Source organism: Mytilus trossulus, chromosome 8 (genome assembly GCF_036588685.1).
Source record: "Mytilus trossulus isolate FHL-02 chromosome 8, PNRI_Mtr1.1.1.hap1, whole genome shotgun sequence".
In the NCBI taxonomy this organism is placed as follows: domain Eukaryota; kingdom Metazoa; phylum Mollusca; class Bivalvia; order Mytilida; family Mytilidae; genus Mytilus; species Mytilus trossulus.
This window is the reverse complement of record NC_086380.1, coordinates 45,816,370-45,837,221: the sequence shown is the minus strand read 5'-3', so window position 1 is coordinate 45,837,221 and position 20,852 is coordinate 45,816,370. Positions and strand designations below refer to the sequence as shown.

The following is a 20,852-nucleotide window of genomic DNA, read 5'->3' as shown; positions in this document are numbered from 1 at the left end:
CCAAACTTGGACAGAAGCTTGTTTATGATCATAAGATAGTATCCAGAAGTAAATTTTGTAAATAAATAAATCCATTTTTTCCATATTTTACTTTTAAATGGACTTAGTTTTTCTGCAGGGAACCATTACATTCACTCTGTGGTTAAAGTTTTTAAAATTTTTATAACTTTCTTAAACTATCCTGGGTTTGTACCAAACTTGGACAGAAGCTTATTTATGATCATAAGATTGTATCCAGAAGTAAAGTTTGTAAAAAGATTACTCCGTTTTTTTCTGTAATTTACTTTTAAATGGACTTAGATTTTCTTACAATCATAAAATAGTAACAAGAGGAATATTTTTATTGATTTTTTTCCTCATTGTTGTTGAGCCTGCGATTTACAGCAAATATAGGCGAGACACTGGGTTCTGCGGAACCCTTACAAATTTTTAGTAGTAAAGAGCCTAGATTTCCATCACATTGGCAGTAAACATTGTAATCTGAATTTCCCTTATTACTACTAAAGAAGATGAAATCAAAAACTTGCCTTGTTGCTTGTGTTGCTGATAAGTAATGACAAAATGACAATGTAAAAAAATAGTTCTATTTTAATCAAAATGAAAAATAATGTTTACCATTGTGGTTCTTTAACCAACCAATATGATCACAGGCATTAGATTTGTAACCTTAAACTCAGTGGTAACCTATAAAAAGATATGAAGAAATGGGGATTGTGTGAAAATTCTTTTTCCTATGAAGTTTATCGTATTGTATGGTTGCACTTGAGTAGGTGCCTACCAAATGTTACTAAACTGGTTTTATAAGTGACCAGTGTTGGACTTTGATATAGATTTGAGCTAAGATATTTCAATGTATATAGAGGTTATTAACTGAGACTCCTAGTTCATGTTTTTCCCCCCAAATATGGGATAAATTTGTCAGATCTGTAAACAAGCTGAAGGCAACCAGCATTGACATCAGCATTTAAAGCAACGTTAAGGAGTTATCCTTATTTGTATTATAGTTTATTTGTTCTTATTTCGTTGTAGCAAATGGGTTTCAACCAGCAGGTACAGCCAGGAATGCAAAGACAGGTAAGAATTCTAACTCTGGGAATTGTTTACATCTATGAATTGTACCCCTTCATCTGCATCTCACTTTTGGTAAAAAAAATGGAAATCATTTGGACAAAGATTAGACTAAAACCAGTTTCATCCTTCTACTCATCTCAAACATTAAAATGTTTTTGATTATAAAATGATAGTACAAGAAGATCTGGTATGATTGCAAATGAAAGAACTAATATCTGTCATAGACCAAAGAACATAATTGTAAATGACTTTTTAGTGTATGTAAATTGATTGGTTGATTATTATAATAAGCTTAACATCCAGTAGAAATATTTCATGCATATTCATGAGGAGTGATTTTACTCATGAACACTTTGCAAACATTCCAAGAAAGGAGATGGAGATGACAGGTAACACAAGTCTTCTATGAAAGACTCCCACATTTTAAAATACATGTGCTTAAATGAGGGTCACATGCTCAGTATTTCAGTTGCTGTGATTAAATGTTGAAGCTTCCATACTTATTTGTTAGTTTTACTTGCAATTTCAGTTTTCATACACTAAGCTTCCTTTTATCCTATAATATTAAAGATTTACAAGTGCATCTATGAAAGTATAGGATCATCCTGTAAATAGGAGGTCACTATATTGTGCAGCTTACACTTAATTGTCTTATACTCAGATTTACATATTGAGTTATGATCTAGACTATAAATTGGCCTACAATCATAGCTGTCAGAAAAGATTGTCTTGGGGAGTATAAATACAAGCAAGTTGCACTGATTTTACACTGACTTAAATTAAGCTTATGTTGGAGTTCTCAAATAGCCTGTGACTACTTAAACAGATACATTTATAAGAGCGTTTAAATAGTGAAAATATTTGAAAGATGTTTTTTTATCTATTTATTAGTATTTTGCTGATACAAAAATCGAGAGGTTCTGTGAACAGTAAGAATGTTCAGTACAGCTGAAATTGTCAATTTTGTCCTTATAGGAGTTAATTTTCCTAAAGTGATGAATTTTACCTATCTTAAAAAACATTATCAGCTAAAAAACACTTTGAAAAGTAAATAGATTAATAATTTGATATCTACAAGTAATTATGTCAACAAGGCCAAATCATTTGACTCCTTGCAGGATACATTGCCTTTTTATGAACAATTTTTCATTTAATTGATTTCTATAACTTTGCCAATTATTTCAAAAATCATTAACTGGAAGAATAGGCAAACGTAATTGAAGTAAAATAAATTTTTAAATTGCATGTTTTACAAGGGGAGTGAATAAGGTTCTAGGGAGCCTCTTGTTATATCCTGCGCTATAGGTTTGCGGAGTCATCCCTCCATCCTATGAGTAGTATACTGGTATTCAAAAGACATAAAATAAATAGAGAAAATAAATCCGGTTACAAACCAAAATCATGGGGAAACACATAAGACTATTAGAGGAAAACAAAGGAACAACAGGCACATTGAAGTGCAACAAGAACAAACGACAATACACATAGAAACAAAGTATTTGATAACAATAGCCATATTCCTGAATTGGTACAATACATTAAAAGAAAAATGGTAGGTTGAACCTGGTTTAATGGCATGCCAAACCTCCCACTTTATGGCAATCATTTCCTTGTCTGAATGTTAATGAACTACCTTTTATATGTAGGCAGACAAATTGATTTCCTTCATACTTTTAAACTTGCATTATAAAGTTAAAGCTGAGACGACAGTTATATTCCGTGGGATACAGTATTACAAGACTTATGCAATATTTTGAATCATAAAACCACCAGACTACAAAACAGCAGATCATGTTGTTGTTTTAATTCCTATTTTTTGGTCTCATATGGATTTTTCAGATAGTTATACTCCTCAACTTATAATATAATACCATACTGGTAACAAGTGAGGCATACTTAAACTGTTATATGAAGATTTTGTAGTTAAAACAATCAATAGATTGACATGCAAATGTATTCCAAAGATGATTTAATTCCCCTGGCTTACCTGTCAAATCCTACTCAGTCTGCCCAGTATTATCTGACATCTTCTTAGATCCTGCAGCATTTAAGAACTATTGAAATTCTGAAGTATTTTTGTAAATGACTTTTTGTACAGAAATCCAAACAGTTTATTTTAATAATTAAATCTCAATGCTGTATAACCCACCCTTCCTCCAGAAATACTAAGAAACAGAAATAATTAAAAAAAGAAAACAAATAAAAGATTGCTTACTAATAGCAGGAAAATTTGAACCTGGTTTTGTGCGGCGTCTGCAATTTATTTTTTGTACGTTTTATGACTTGATGAATCATTTCTGTAAAAAGAGTTTTCTCCCATGTTTTTTATGCCCTGCAACCAGACCATCTGTCCTTCTGTCTGTCCCTTTTTTGTTTTGGCAATCTTAATTTAGTTTTCCTCATGCAATCTATATATATGAAACACATACTCAGTGCTAAAAATAAAAACTCACAGATAGAGAGTTAAAATTTGGGCAGTGAGTCCCATACTCAGTTACTGTTTTAGACTTATGCCCCTTTATATTGAAAATTGGATTTATGTTTTATTCCATACAATGATGGTATTAATGACAATGCCAAGGTCCCATGGTTAGCTATTTTTTTAAGGGAAATCAGACAAAAAGGCAGCTGTTGCAGCAAAAGCATGTTAAGTTTTGTAAAATCATTCTAGTCAAAAAAGATGCAACAAATTTATTCCTGCAGTTTATGTAAGTTTCTACATGATATTGTTGAAGTATTACAAAGTGATACCAGGTGTTTTCTGACTTAATATTGTCAATTATAAGGATTTTAGACTTTATTATCAATCTTTAATACCTGAAGACTTTTTTTTTTAAATTGTATGACCTTTCCTTTTGTTTCAAGGAACATTTTTAATTGACCAGAAAGCTGTTTTTCACATCTTTGATATTCTTCTTGGGAAGTAAACCTAAAAATTTAAAAGAGGAGATGATTTTTTTAGACATTAAAAATAAAGAATTTCGCATGAAGAATTGTATTTTTAAATGCAAAAGATGATGATGATAAATTGATTTCTTTTTATAGAATTACAGTTGCAATATTGTCAATTTTATATTGGGAATTTGATCTAACTTTGTATAATAAATACTGATACCAGCATTGATTAGACTTTTACCTAAATGAAAGCTAGGTGGAAATCAATTGTTCATCTTACAAATCTCTTACAAATCTAATATAGATTTATAATTAAAATAATATTTGCTATCATATAGTGTTTAACAATAGGAATCACATTGTACTTTCTATAAGTTGCTGGTTAGCAAATAAGTACACCATTCTCAGTTTTTCTCCAAAAAGTAAAAAAAATATCTCGCCTGAATGGTAGAAGTTAAGTCAATGCATGTCTGGTATGTAGTATGCAGTTGTATAAGCATGGGCACATCTTATTTTAATGGAATTATTTGGCCCTTTACCTTTAGTCATGCTTCATAAACTCTCAATAATTTGCATATTATACATTTTATAGTTTTATTTTGAATGTATGCGTTTTGCAAGCGGTTTGTCAAAACTATTCAAAATGCAAATAAAAAGTAAAGAAAGTTCTGCAATTTCTTAATCATTATTATTACTTCAGACTTTCATGAAAACATAAAATATAACAATCAATCTTAATACAACAGTTATATAATCAAATCATCTGTGTTAAATACCTTAAATATTTATTAATATCAATAGAATATCAATAGGTTGCCAAATATAAATGTGGAAACCCCCTAGATTTAAATAACATTGACTCAGACACAAATTTTATTGTTTTATGACAAAATAATTACTGGATCTCTGTATATAACATAAACATATGTTCTTTAACTTAACAAGCTTACACTCATTGAATAATGGATCTAAATTGATCTTGAGTTTAGAAAAAGGCTTTGCTATCGGAAAAACATCCGATCAGCTGGGCATTCAAGTTTTGCTTTCCAAGTTTTTATTCCAAAGTCCCGACTTACGTCAAAACACACTCTTTTCCAATATGACTCACAGAATTTATATCAAGATGAAATGAAAGTAACTGAAGTAATTCACAGACTAACATAAGTTAATTCAGACAATTTATCATACAATATTCAAACAACATTGAACACACATTTAAAGGGTTTATTCATGGAGTATTTACCATTCCAGAAAGGATAACTCATACACGAAAGTTTGTAATGAACTTTGGCGAATTTATTAAAAGTATGCTTTTACCTTAGCATTTTCAGGTTTTTGCAATTATAGAAACTAATAAAGTACAAAGTGATCACATCAATATTATATTTTTAAATAGACTAAACTTCTTTCACCACTGAATTTATATTCAAAACATCACAGTTTATCTAAACACCAGACAACGATCATGTACCAAAATATGTTCACAACAGTTTCATGAGTATTGCCATTATGATTTCTGTATATGCATTCAGGCGAGACATACCTCTGTGTCAACAGTTTGTTATTTAAGTTTAAGAAGGATGCTGTTTGAAGTAAATTTTATTTAAAAGAAATCAAAATTGAAAAAAAATTTAAAAACACTAGAATAGGGGTTTCAGAATTATTATCTAGATATAATGTACCTACATGCAAAACCCCTACTTTCAATCTAAGTTTTTTTTTAATAAATTTGTTATTTTATTTAATATTTAAACATTGTCATTGAAACTGATCATAATGAATACATTTTTTGGTCTTAAATATAATTAGAAATAAAATGAAGTGGTTATCAGATATGTTTTCATTTGATTATCATATTTCTGTACAATTTATAAATGACATAAAACTTGTAAGTGGATATGATATGTACTATGTTATATACTACATATTAAACTAAGTAAAGCATGTACTACAATTAAAATTATAATTTTTGTCATCCAATAAGTCTGATCATTTAATGTTATGTCATCAAAGTTTGATTAGACAAACTAAATTAACAAATTTGAATAAGTCATTGAAAAATTGAGAGGCCACACAATATTTAAGTTAACCAGGATAGCAGATGTTTTGGATGGTTAAGCATAAGACTTACATCTAAGTAACAGATAAATAGATTTGAAATATACAAGAAAAAGAAAAAAAAACATATACCTAACGTTTTAACTTAAGTTTTGGGATGTACAAATTTTCATAACAAACACCAAGAATTACAACAGGTGCTTTGGAGTGTTAAGAATATCATGCATTGGACAACTAGGACACCCATCTCAGTAATGAGTTATTCAGTAAGTGTAAACATCAGTACAAGGACCTGGGTTTATCTGCGAACTTTATTACATATTGTACTGGGCACATGTGAGCCAAACCACTGTAATATGTCCACATCAAACTGTTTTGGCTGGGTTGGATGAAGTTCAAAACTGACATTTAGTATGTATGGTGGTGTAGGCAGATGAGCAGGCGGGAGGTTGAAAGTGGGTTTCTTAAATTTCCTATACTTTTCATCCCAGATCTCCACAACTTGACATGAAAATGGTGCATAGGTTGAAGTTGTGTAAAACTTTGAACCTGTCTTCTCTTGCACAATAAAAATTATAGCAGTGTCACCACCGCAATTGGAATGGTTTAAAATGTATTTGGCAAAACTTTTAGGAATTAAGTCCCCAATGCTCTTCAACTTCATATTTTATTTGGCCTTTTTAATTTTTTGGGGATTTGAGCGTCAATGGTGAGTCTTTTGTAGACGAAACTTGTGTCTGGCGTACAGACAAATTTTAATCCTGGTATCTATGATGAGTTTATTTACCCTCTAGTTTACAAAAAATTCTTTCAGCAAATATATCTCAATCAAATCTTTGATAAAAATTATGGAATCATGACTTTATTTATTACAGAATATGAATCAGAATGCAGCTGCAGGACCACAACAGACCATGCAGTCTCAGAACCCACAATCTATGGTCCACTCACCAGCGCCACCTATGTAGGTTATATATTATATATATGGTACAGATAACTGGAAGTAGTCCAGAGAATAAAGTATTTATTATTGTTAAATAACTTGCAACCTGAAAAACAGTAAACAAATTGTTATTCATTGTACTTCTCTTCAACAACAGAATAACCCAGAATAAATCAATGCATGATAGAAAAAAACCAAGAACACAGAAAAAAATGATCTAGATTATTTAACTTTAATAAGGCCACATGAATTATAATGGTTTAATAAGAAAAAAATACTCCATGCTAAGAAATTGGATTTAAATTACATAGGATTAAAATGACATAGGGTTGAACACCATTTTACTTACAATTATAAAACTACACAATATTTTGAAGAAATTATACTTTTACAGTTTTCATAGCTGCAGATTTCATTATCGGTAAACAAGTGTGTTTGAACAGCATGGGTAAACTTGGAAAAAACATTCTCTTTTCTATTTTTATTTTTATTTTTATACTTTTATTTATCCTTGTTTTTCTGTTCTTTCTTGTGTGATATGTTTCGGGAGGAAAGACATGAAAAATGTATATGTAAAATGTCAAGTCAAATATTTATATGTGAAACTGTGTCTATGGTGTTATGTTGGTTATTTTTTTTATATCATTGACCTTTACTAATGGTCAAAATGAATTTGAATTTCTCACTGCATTGAAGACCTGTTGGTGATCTTCTGCTGTTGTCTGTTCTATGGTCGGGTTGTTGTCTCTTTGACACATTCCCCATTTCCATTCTCAATTTATTGGATGCTAACTGACTTTGCTGTTAAGGCTAATGGTCAATTGTCCTTTCCAGAATATCTGTCGAAATGATATTGTATTTGTACCATTTGATAAAAGACCTAGCTTACCCTCTTAAAATGAACTGTGCAATTTGACTATACTTTATGGGTTTTTTTTCATTGTTGAAGCTGCACAGTGACTGATAATTGCTTATATCCTTGTCATTTGAACTATGGTGGGTAATTGTCTCATTTCCTTATTTTTTAGATTGGCTATAATACGTTTTAAAAATGTGTCTTCAACTTTACAAACGTTTTATTTAATCTGCTCTTATACAATTTACATTTTATCAGACTTTTTTATAGTCTGTTAAAACATAAATTGTATTAGAGCAGATTAATTAATTAATTGATTTACTTTTTTTATTTGTTTTAATTTAATTGGCAGATATTTCATGATCAAAAAGACTATATTTGATAAGAAATACCTAAAAGCACTGACTTGCTTAAAAAAAGGCCTTGCAATAAGTAGCACTTTATACGATCTCAAACAAATTATTTTGCAGGTTTTCTCTCTCTCAATTTTTATACGACCGCATATATTGAAAATTTGTTGGTTGTTTATTGGTATGACGTTGGCGTCGTCAGAAGACATTTGGTTTTCGCACTATAACTTTAGTATAAGTTAAAAGAAATCTATGAAATTTAAACACAAGCATTTTTTTTGGTTTTTGCACAATAACTTTAGTATAAGTAAATAGAAATCTATGAAATTTTAACACAAGGTTTATGACCACAAAAGGAAGGTTGGGATTGATTTTGAGAGTTTTGATCCTAACAGTTTAGGAATTAGGGGCCAAAAGGGGCCAAAATTAAACTTTGTTTGATTTCATAAAAAAAATAATTATTGGGGTTCTTTGATATGGCAAATCTAACCGTGTGTTCTGATTCTTAATTTTTGGTCCTGTTTTCAAATTGTTTTACATTAAGGACCAAAGGGTCCAAAATTAAACTTAGTTTGATTTTAACAAAAGTTGAATTCTTGGGGTTCTTTGATATGCTGAATCTAAACATGTACTTAGAATATTTATTATAGCCCCAGTTTTCAAGTTGGTCCAAATTTGAACAAAAATTGAATATATGGGGTTCTTCAATATGCTGAATCTAACCATGTATTCAGATTTTTTAATATGTGGGCCCGGTTATCAAATTGGTCCACATTGAGGTCTAAAGGGTCTAAAATTGAATATTATTTGATTTCATCAAAAAATGAATTCTTGGAGTTCTATGATATGCTGAATCTAACCATGTATTTAGATTTTGGATATTGGACTATAATAGGTAAATGTCCAATTTAAAATTTTAAAGTTTTTAAGTTTAAGTTCTTAGACCACAGTCATTCTGTGTCAGAAACCTATGTTGTGTTAACTATTTAATCAGAATCCAAATTCAGAGCTGTATCAAGCTTAAATGTTGTGTCCATACTTGCCCCAACTGTTCAGGGTTCGATCTCTGCGGTCGTATAACGCTGTGCCTGTGGAGCATCTGGTTTTAACATGATTTGGCATGTTACTGATGACATCTTTAGCAGACTTAAATATTTGTCAATGAGATGTTGCAGATAAAATACAACATTTTACAATATTTTTTATTACAGGGCTATATAATGCCAAACAAGTTCTCTCCAAAAATCAGCATGTTTTGTGTAACAAAGTTTTTTTTTCATTTTAAATTAGTTGTAAGTGTCTATATTCATAATGACAACATATGTTGTACATGCACAATTATATTTGTAAGTCAATAGTCATAAAAACTTTATATTATCTTCACAGGTCACAAATAGCATCTTCCCCAATGTCTATGATGACCCCATCACCGGTACCTCCTTCTCCAGCTGCCAGAGGTCAAGGGATGTACGGAGTTCCCTCCCCCAGTAGCAACATGAACACACCAGGTTTGTAGATTATACTTCATAGCAGTCAATAGGATCAACAAGTAATGGGCAAACCAATTTATTATTAGCTCACCTGGCCCGAAGGGCCAAGTGAGCTTTTCCCATCACTTTGCGTCCGTCGTCCGTCGTCCGTCGTCCGTCGTCCGTCGTCTGTCGTCCGTCGTCCGTCGTCGTTAACTTTTACAAAAATCTTCTCCTCTGAAACTACTGGGCCAAATTGAACCAAACTTGGCCACAATCATCATTGGGGTATCTAGTTTAAAAAATGTGTGGCGTGACCCGGTCAACCAACCAAGATGGCCGCCACGGCTAAAAATAGAACATAGGGGTAAAATGCAGTTTTTGGCTTATAACTCAAAAACCAAAGCATTTAGAGGAAATCTGACATGGGGTAAAAATGTTTATCAGGTCAAGATCTATCTGCCATGAAATTTTCAGATGAATCGGTCAACCCGTTGTTGGGTTGCTGCCCCTGAATTGGTAATTTTGTGGAAATTTTGCAGTTTTTGGTTATTATCTTGAATATTATTATAGATAGAGATAAACTGTAAACAGCAATAATGTTTAGTAAAGTAGAATTTACAAATAAGTCAACATGACCGAAATGGTCAGTTGACCCGTTTAGGAGTTATTGCCCTTTATAGTCAATTTTTAACCATTTTTCGTAAATCTTAGTTATCTATTACAAAAATCTTCTCCTCTGAAACTACTGGGCCAAATTGAACCAAACTTGGCCACAATCATCATTGGGGTATCTAGTTTAAAAAATGTGTGGCGTGACCCGGTCAACCAACCAAGATGGCCGCCACGGCTAAAAATAGAACATAGGGGTAAAATGCAGGTTTTGGCTTATAACTCAAAAACCAAAGCATTTAGAGGAAATCTGACATGGGGTAAAAATGTTTTATCAGGTCAAGATCTATCTGCCCTGAAATTTTCAGATGAATCGGTCAACCGGTTGTTGGGTTGCTGCCCCTGAATTGGTAATTTTGTGGAAATTATGCAGTTTTTGGTTATTATCTTGAATATTATTATAGATAGAGATAAACTGTAAACAGCGATAATGTTTAGTAAAGTAGAATTTACAAATAAGTCACATGACCGAAATGGTCAGTTGACCCGTTTAGGAGTTATTGCCCTTTATAGTCAATTTTTAACCATTTTTCGTAAATCTTAGTTATCTTTTACAAAAATCTTCTCCTCTGAAACTACTGGGCCAAATTGAACCAAACTTGGCCACAATCATCATTGGGGTATCTAGTTTAAAAAATGTGTGGCGTGACCCAATCAACCAACCAAGATGGCCGCCACGGCTAAAAATAGAACATAGGGGTAAACTGCAGTTTTTGGCTTATAACTCAAAAACCAAAGCATTTAGAGGAAATCTGACATGGGGTAAAAATGTTTATCAGGTCAAGATCTATCTGCCCTGAAATTTTCAGATGAATCGGTCAACCCGTTGTTGGGTTGCTGCCCCTGAATTGGTAATTTTGTGGAAATTATGCAGTTTTTGGTTATTATCTTGAATATTATTATAGATAGAGATAAACTGTAAACAGCAATAATGTTTAGTAAAGTAGGATTTACAAATAAGTCAACATGACCGAAATGGTCAGTTGACTCGTTTAGGAGTTATTGCCCTTTATAGTCAATTTTTAACCATTTTTCGTAAATCTTAGTTATCTTTTACAAAAATCTTCTCCTCTGAAACTACTGGGCCAAATTGAACCAAACTTGGCCACAATCATCATTGGAGTATCTAGTTTAAAAAATGTGTGGCGTGACCCGGTCAACCAACCAAGATGGCTGCCACGGCTAAAAATAGAACATAGGGGTAAACTGCAGTTTTTGGCTTATAACTCAAAAACCAAAGCATTTAGAGGAAATCTGACATGGGGTAAAAATGTTTATCAGGTCAAGATCTATCTGCCCTGAAATTTTCAGATGAATCGGTCAACCCGTTGTTGGGTTGCTGCCCCTGAATTGGTAATTTTGTGGAAATTTTGCAGTTTTTGGTTATTATCTTGAATATTATTATAGATAGAGATAAACTGTAAACAGCAATAATGTTTAGTAAAGTAGGATTTACAAATAAGTCAACATGACCGAATTGGTCAGTTGACCTGTATAGGAGTTATTGCCCTTTATAGTCAATTTTTAACCATTTTTCGTAAATCTTAGTTATCTTTTACAAAAATCTTCTCCTCTGAAACTACTGGGCCAAATTGAACCAAACTTGGCCACAATCATCATTGGGGTATCTAGTTTAAAAAATGTGTGGCGTGACCCTGTCATCCAACCAAGATGGCCGCCACGGCAAAAAATAGAACATAGGGGTAAAATGCAGTTTTTGGCTTATAACTCAAAAACCAAAGCATTTAGAGGAAATCTGACATGGGGGTAAAAATGTTTATCAGGTCAAGATCTATCTGCCCTGAAATTTTCAGATGAATCGGTCAACCGGTTGTTGGGTTGCTGCCCCTGAATTGGTAATTTTGTGGAAATTTTGCAGTTTTTGGTTATTATCTTGAATATTATTATAGATAGAGATAAACTGTAAACAGCAATACTATTTAGTAAAGTAGGATTTACAAATAAGTCAACATGACCGAAATGGTCAATTGACCCGTTTAGGAGTTATTGCCCTTTATAGTCAATTTTTAACCATTTTTCGTAAATCTTAGTTATCTTTTACAAAAATCTTCTCCTCTGAAACTACTGGGCCAAATTAATCCAGACTTGGCAATCATCATCTTTGGGGTATCTTGTTTTAAAAATGTGTCCGGTGACCCGACTATCAAATCAAGATGGCCGCCACAGCTAAAAATAGAACATAGGGGTAAAATGCAGTTTTTGGCTTATAACTCAAAAACCAAAGCATTTAGAGCAAATCCAACACGGGGGTAAAATTATTAATCAGATCAAGATCTATCTGCCCTATAATTTTCAGATGAATCTGACAACCCATTGTTGGGTTGCTGCCCCTGAATCGGTAATTTTAAGGAAATTTTGCTGTTTTTGGTTATTATCTTAAATTTTATTATAGATAGAGATAAACTGTAAACAGCAATTATGTTCAGCAAAGTAAGATTTACAAATAAGTCAACATGACCGAAATTGTCAATTGACCCCCTAAGGAGTTATTGTCCTTTATAGTCAATTTTTAACAATTTTCATAAAATTTGTAAATTTTTATTAACATTTTCCACTGAAACTACTGGGCCAAGTTCATTATAGATAGAGATAAATGTAAACTAGCAGCAAGACTAGTAAAGTAAGATTTACAAACACATCACCATCACCAAAACACAATTTTGTCATGAATCCATCTGCTTCCTTTGTTTAATATTCACATAGACCAAGGTGAGCGACACAGGCTCTTTGGAGCCTCTAGTTATGAATTCAGGTGGATAGACACAGCTAAACAGGTTTTTGTCTTGTCTGCTAGGAAAGTCAAAGTAAACATGACATAGTTATTTCTATTCAGTGGCAGCTTAAACTCTTTGTATGAAGCATAATATTTCAGAAAGACATGGATGCTGCATACCTTGTACATATATGCCTTATGTTTCATCTTTCTTATGTCCATTGTCCTTCACCTCATCTTCATGGCTCAGCAAATGCTTCATAAAAGTTTTTCTTTATGTGCGAGTTTCTCACTTATTATAAGTAATCAAATATATTTGGTATATTTGTTCTTGCAAGGTCTACAAGATCATCAGACAGGTCGCACCCAATGTCAACCTCATTTCCTGGATTGGCAATCCAGGTTAAAGTTACATGATTATGTCCATTTCTTAAGTAAATTTAACCATGATACATGTTGCTTGGAATTCTTGTAAGGTGTACATTTCAGTCAGGTAGGCCTCATCTGATCTTGACCTCATTTTAACAATTCAACATTAAGTTTTGTGTTTCTGCCTGTTTTTCAAATGACATAAGCAATAGGTTTTGTTCTTCATTCTCATGGATTTAAACTATTGGCTCTGTGAAATCCTTGCAATAATACCTGCACTGTGTTCAATCCCCTCTTGCAGATGGTGTTGCCAAGATGTCACAGAAGCATGGGTCTAAATCCTGACAAACAAAAAAATAATATATATAAAAGTATGAGGTCAGTTCATGCCACAATACATCATGCCCTGTGTAGCAGCCTTAGTTAAGGCTTACAAGAAAAGGTATAGCCTGACTATTTAAAGGTTTATTTGTACACTGCTTAGTTGGCTAGAGTAATTACAGAAAGACTTGCCATGATTTCACAGAATCATGTGTTCTAGTCCCACTATATATTGGAGGGACGTTTAATGTAAATTAATTTCAGGAATATAAACAAAATAAAGGTATATTTTCCATTTATTTTCTTGTTTTTCTCTCACTTACACAAAATACAAATTGAGCGCAAAATTTTGTTATTGTATAGTAATATCCAGTTCAATGATCTCCCCTTAATTTAACAATTTTTTTAGGTTATCTCTTCTGGTGACTTTTCTATGAATTATTCAAGAATTATAGTATGTTTCAGATTATGGACAAAGAATAAGATAAAATGTTAAAATTCGGATTTGTAGTTTCAAGTTTTGTCAAAATATTCTGTGTGAGAAAATGCACAAAATCAGTTATATGACTTGTTTTCCATTCGTTTTATGTGTTTGAGTTTTTAATTTTGCTATTTAATTAGGTACTTTCTGATTTAAGATATCCCTGCAGCTCAGTATTTTTGCTATTTAACTTTTTCTAATAATATAGCTATCTGTATTCAATGTATAAATCTATTGTATATTTAAGCAATGAGTCATGCAAGTCCTGCTCCACGATCTGTTGAAGAACAAGCTTACTTGGACAAACTACAGAAACTGTCACGTTATGTAGAACCATTACGAAGAATGATAAAGAGATTGTCTACTGATAAAGATGAAGGTAATTTATAGACCAAAGTTCTCTTTCCAGTTATATATGTAACACTCAGAAACGTGCCCCCCAAACATGTCCGATTCCCCCAAACATGTCTAGTTGGAAACAGCGCCAAAGCGTGTCATTTGTAAAAACGCCCAAACGTGTCCATTTCTCAACTAAACCCCAAACGTGTCCATATAAAGCCTTATTTTGTTATTGCTATTTCATTAACGTATACTAATTTTACCGTTTCATTTAAAATTTAAATAAGGCACGTTAGTACTTTTTCAAACCGGCAGAATAAAATTGAGTTTAAGTGCGAGCGTCATTTCTGCTATATTGTATGTAAATTGTAAGCAAACATGTTTAGTTAAACTATACAGTTAACGAGTCAAAGTGTCCCTTTCTCTGTGCATTAAAACTTTAGTGTTCTCTCTAATTATGCATTACTGGCAACTGGACAATTCGCAATCAACAGTCTTTAAAGTTATTCATTAGAACTGAGAAAAACATCAAAACTTGTATGTTTTCTCTAAATATGCATGAAACACTTGCAACTGGACAATATGCAACCAACAGTCTAAAGTTTATTTTAACAATAGAACAGTAAAAACATTAAAACGTGTATGTTCAAATGTAAAAAAATAAAAACAGATAGCCTACGTTATCTCTAAATACTAAATTACAAAAGTTTTTATACAACCGCTCAAATTTTTCGTCGTATCTTGCTATCACGTTGGCGTCGTCGTCGGCGTCCGAATACTTTTAGTTTTCGCACTCTAACTTTAGTAAAAGTGAATAGAAATCTATGACATTTTGACACAAGGTTTATGACCACAAAAGAAAGGTTGGGATTGATTTTGGGAGTTTTGGTTTCAACAGTTTAGGAATTAGGGGCCAAAAAAGGGCCCAAATAAGCATTATTCTTGGTTTTCGCACAATAACTTAAGTTTAAGTAAATAGAAATCAATGAAAACTAAACACAATGTTTATGACCACAAAAGGAAAGTTGGCATTGATAATGGGAGTTTAGGTCCCAACAGTTTAGGAATTAGGGGCCAAAAAGGGACCCAAATAAGCATTTTTCTTGGTTTTCGCACCATAGGGTTAGTATAAGTAAATAGAAATCTATGAAATTTAAACACAAGGTTTATGACCATAAAAGGAAGGTTGGTATTGATTTTGGGAGTTTTGGTCCTAACAGTTAAGGAAGAAGCGCAAAGGGTCCAAAATTAAACTTTGTTTGATTTCATCAAAATTGAATAATCTGGGTTCTTTGATATGCCGAATCTAACTGAGTATGTAGATTCTTAACTTTTGGTCCAGTTTTCATATTGGTCTACATTAAGGTCCAAAGGGTCCAAAATTAAACTTAGTTTGATTTTGACAAAAAATGAATTGGTTGGGTTTTTTGAGATGCTGAATCTAAAAATGTACTTAGATTCTTGATTATTGGCCCAGTTTTCAAGTTGGTCCAAATCGGGGTCTAAATTAAAATTTGTTTGATTTCATCAAAAATTGAATAAATGGGGTTCTTTGATATGCCAAATCTAACTGTGTATGTAGATTCTTCATTTTTGGTCCTGTTTTCAAATTGGTCTACATTAAAGTCCAAAGGGTCCAAAATAAAACTTAGTTTGATTTTAACAAAAATTGAAATCTTGGGGTTCTTTGATATGCTGAATCCAAACATGTACTTAGATTTTTGATTATGGGCCCAGTTTTCAAGTTGGTCCAAATCAGGATCTTAAATTATTATATTAAGTATTGTGCAATAGCAAGTCTTTTCAATTGCAAAGTATTGCACAATGGCAAGAAATATCTAATTGCACAATATTGTGAAATAGCAAATTTTTTTTTTAATTAGAGTTATCTTTCTTTGTCCAGAATAGTAAGCAAGAAATATCTAATTGCAAAATATAATGCAATAGCAAGAATTTTTTTTAATTGGAGTTATCTTTCTTTGTCCAGAATCAACTTAAATCTTTGTTATATACAATATACAATGTATGTTCACTTTTTACTACCAACTGATAAATTAAAATAATCTTTACCATTCAGTGATAACAAGCAGTTTTTTGACATCTTAATATTTAATGATGTATTTAAATGAGTAGTTATTGTTGCAAACTCCATTAGAAATTTTAATTGAGATTAGTTTTGGAATAAGGGAAAGGGGGATGTGATTAAAAAAATTGGGTTCAATTTTTGCTCATTTGAAATTTCATAAATAAAAAGAAAATTTCTTCAAACATTTTTTTGAGAGGATTAATATTCAACAGCATAGTGAATTGCTCTAAGAGAAAACAAAAATTTTAAGTTCATTAGAACACATTCATTCTGTGTCAGAAACCTATGCTGTGTCAACTTTTAATCACAATCCAAATTTAGAGCTGAATCCAGCTTGAATGTTGTGTCCATACTTGCTCCAACCGTTCAGGGTTCAACCTCTGCGGTCGTATAAAGCTACACCCTGCGGAGCATCTGGTTTAAAACTATAATACTGTTGTGTTGTTGCCTACCAATGACATTATTTAATGAGGATCAGATTTACATGTAATAAATTTATAAACATTCAAGAGAATTTACATTGGTTTTTGGTGAATATTAAATTTTGTACTGACATGATTTTTGACATTATTTCAAAAATTCCATGTTGATGAATTTAGAAGTTATTGAAAAACTAAGGTTCCACTTTTCACAGGCAAAGTTGACCTTAGATGAATTTGGCTATTCCTCTTTATGCCCAACTTAGTTACATTATGTTTTTAGCTCACCTGGCCCAAAGGGCCAAGTGAGCTTTTCTCATCACTTTGCGTCCGTCGTCCGTCGTCATCCGTCGTCGTCCGTCGTCGTCGTCCTGCGTTAACTTTTACAAAAATCTTCTCCTCTGAAACTACTGGGCCAAATTAAACCAAACTTGGCCACAATCATCATTAATGTATCTAGTTTAAAATTTGTGTTTTTTTACCCGGCCAACCAACCAAGATGGCCGCCATGGCTATAAATAGAACATAGGGGTAAAATGCAGTTTTTGGCTTATAACTCAAAAACCAAAGCATTTAGAGCAAATCTGACATGGGGTAAAATTGTTTATCAGGTGAAGATCTATTTGCCATGAAATTTTCAGATGAATCAGACAACCCGTTGTTGGGTTGCTGCCCCTGAATTGGTAATTTTAAGGAAATTTTACTGTTTTTGGTCATTATCTTGAATATTATTATAGATGGAGATAAACTGTAAACAGCAATAATGTTCAGCAAAGTAAGATTTACAAATATGTCAACATGACCAAATTGGTCAGTTGACCCCTTTAGGAGTTATTGCCCTTTATAGTCAATTTTTAACCTTTTTTCGTAAATTTCCATATCTTTTACAAAAATCTTCTCCTCTGAAACTACTGGGCCAAATCAAACCAAAATAAGCAACAATCAACATTGATGTATCTAGTTTAAAATTTGTGTTTTTTTACCCGGCCAACCAACCAGGATGGCCGCCATGGCTAAAAATAGAACATAGGGGTAAAATGCAGTTTTTGGCTTATATCTCAAAAACCAAAGCATTTAGAGCAAATCTGACAAGGGGCAAAATTGTTTATCTGGTCAAAATCTATCTGCCCTGAAATTTTAAGATGAATGGGTCAACTGGTTGTAAGGTTGCTGCCCCTAAATTGGTAATTTTAAGGAAATTTTGCTGTTTTGGGTTATTATCTTGAATATTATTATAGATAGAGATAAACTGTAAACAGCAATAATATACAGCAATTTAAGACTAAAAAATAGGTCAAAATGACCAAAATGGTCAATTGACCCCCTATGAAGTTATCGTTTTTATAATAAATTTTTAACAATTTTCATAAAATTTGTGAATTTTTACTAACATTTTCCACTGAAACTACACGGACAAGTTCATTATAGATAGAGATGATTGTAAGCAGCAAGAATGTTTAGTAAAGTAAGATGTACAAACACATCAAAATCACCTAAACACAATTTTGTCATGAACTGTCTGCTTCCTTTGTTTAATTCACATATACCAAGGTGAGCGACACAGGCTCTTTAGAGCCTCTAGTTTGTTCTGTGAGTCTGTTTGTTTGTTCATCTGTTCATCTGTCCATCTGTCCTGCTTCAGATTAAATATTTTGGTCAAGGTAGTTTTTAATAAATTTGATCAACTTTAAACTTTGAACAGATGTTTCCTTTGATATCATCTTTATAATTTTAATGCCAAATTAGAGTTCGGCCCCCAACTATGGACACATTACTCCGTGTTCATGTTTGTCATATATATAGCTTCTAATGTTTCTGTACTTTTTTTCACATCCCTGGCTTTCTGATAATGGTTAATCTAGATAAGAGCTTTGAGCACACTTAATTTATACGGTGTTATTTCATTTACTAACACTGGGTTGATACTCTGCTAGTTGATTATCATTCCAGAGGGTATCGTCAAAATTTAACTTAGCTGAATAATAGTTATTAGGTAGTACTATATAAAGCTAGTGTCCATCGTGGTATTTCTGTAGGGTTGGAGTTTTTTAGTTAGGTTGAAGACTTTCAAAAAAATTGCAACATGAAAAATAGCAGTGGAAAAACATAACTAAAACTTTTCTGACATGTTGCTCATTTACAGCTTCTTAATGTCTCTTTCCACAATTTTGTAGAAAACATAATTCTACTGTAAAACAGAAAACAAAAGCCTTGGTGACTATAACTTCAAAACATGTAATAATCATTTATTGAGATATTTTTTTTCCAGATCATAAGAAAGACATAAGCAAAATGAAAAATTTACTGGAAATTCTAACAGATCCATCAAAAAGGTAAGTTGTTGCTAACTTTGTAAATGATTGATGAAGATAAATCATGATTTTCATTTAACTGGGGGATATTTACACCCTTTTGTATTTGGACTGTCTGTGTAATGTCTTTATATCTATGTTTAAATGTCATTTTATCTATGTGTAATGTCATTGTACCTAATCTTTTATTTTATTTTTAGATTGCCAATGGCAACCTTATTGAAATGTGAACAAGTCCTGGAAAAATTAGAACTACATCACAGTAGTACAAGAACTGTAAGTATACAATAGAGGGATATATACTGTATAATGTTTTAACAAGACACAATTTAATATATTTCACTATACAGGATAAAGAATCCAGCTGACAGTCACTTCAAAATTGTTAATGAGCAAATTAGTGACAAAGCCATTAGAAATGAAAAAATATAATAAGCCAAATGGATCGAATGCACATTTGAGCTAGCCATAAATACATAAATGACAACTAACACAGTTGTAAACTGCAGGCAGGAGGGTAAATAATTTCAAAAAGAAATTGCAAATGTGCCGTGTTCAGAAACAAAGAAATATATATGAGCGTCCTATATCCAGGTAACAAACACCCTGACCAATCAAAAAAAAGAATACTCTGAATAATTTCTTTCAGGTAATATGTAAACAGTGAATCACATAGTTGTTATTATACCAATCTGTATACAACTAAAAAAAATCACAATGATATGCTGGAATTTTGGAATATGTCATCCTTCATAGTTAATTGTGCTGGGAGGATTTTTATAAAAGGCCAAAGAAACTGATCAATTATTTTAAATGATTTATTTTTCTTTGCAGACTCCTAGTAGTACAACAACAGTCACAACAGTTAGTTCACACATATGTGCTCCATTGCTGGAGGCTGTAACAGCACACATCATGTCTCCAATGTTTAACCACTCCCTACACAGAACATTTGGTCCTGCAATGACAGCTCTTTATGGTGCTCCAATAAGGTAGGAGATATACATTGATACCATATAAAAAGTTTAAAGATATATCAAGAGATCAACATATTGTCTTTTTCAAAAGACAAACAAGTTTAGACATTTTTTAAAAGATTTTAATAAGGCTATAAAAGTTGGCTATTGATATCCACACCAATTTCTTTTCCAATCTTTGCTTGAAATTGTGTCTCCGGGTGAAAAGAGCCATATTGGATTTAAGGTCATTTTGTCAAATATTAAGGTCACAGTAGCAAATCTTAGGGGCCCTTTATAGGTTGCTGTTTTTCGATGTGAGCCAAGGATCCTTGTTGAAGGCCATACCTTGACCTATAATGGTTTACTTTTATAAATTGTTACTTGGATGGAGAGTTGTCTCGTTGGCACTCATACCTCATCTCCATATATCTACTTAATTAAAGTAATAGTTTGGTTTCCATTATTTGACATATTGCTATCAATTACAGTTTTCATCATTAAAAATACAACACATACCA

The 20,852-nt window shown here is 32.2% G+C and overlaps 1 protein-coding gene across 5 annotated transcripts in view; it reads left to right on the top strand.

The window, feature by feature from the left end:
• LOC134681024 (mediator of RNA polymerase II transcription subunit 15-like) overlaps nt 1-20,852 on the top strand; it is a 112,816-nt gene that overhangs the window by 80,760 nt on the left and 11,204 nt on the right. For all 5 annotated transcript variants that reach the window (XM_063540394.1, XM_063540396.1, XM_063540395.1 and 2 more), the window contains 7 exons: nt 1,030-1,074; nt 6,900-6,988; nt 9,560-9,681; nt 14,467-14,598; nt 19,333-19,396; nt 19,576-19,651; nt 20,210-20,367. In XM_063540394.1, the coding sequence (XP_063396464.1) occupies nt 1,030-1,074; nt 6,900-6,988; nt 9,560-9,681; nt 14,467-14,598; nt 19,333-19,396; nt 19,576-19,651; nt 20,210-20,367 (686 nt within the window). The remainder of the gene's footprint in view (nt 1-1,029; nt 1,075-6,899; nt 6,989-9,559; nt 9,682-14,466; nt 14,599-19,332; nt 19,397-19,575; nt 19,652-20,209; nt 20,368-20,852) is intronic.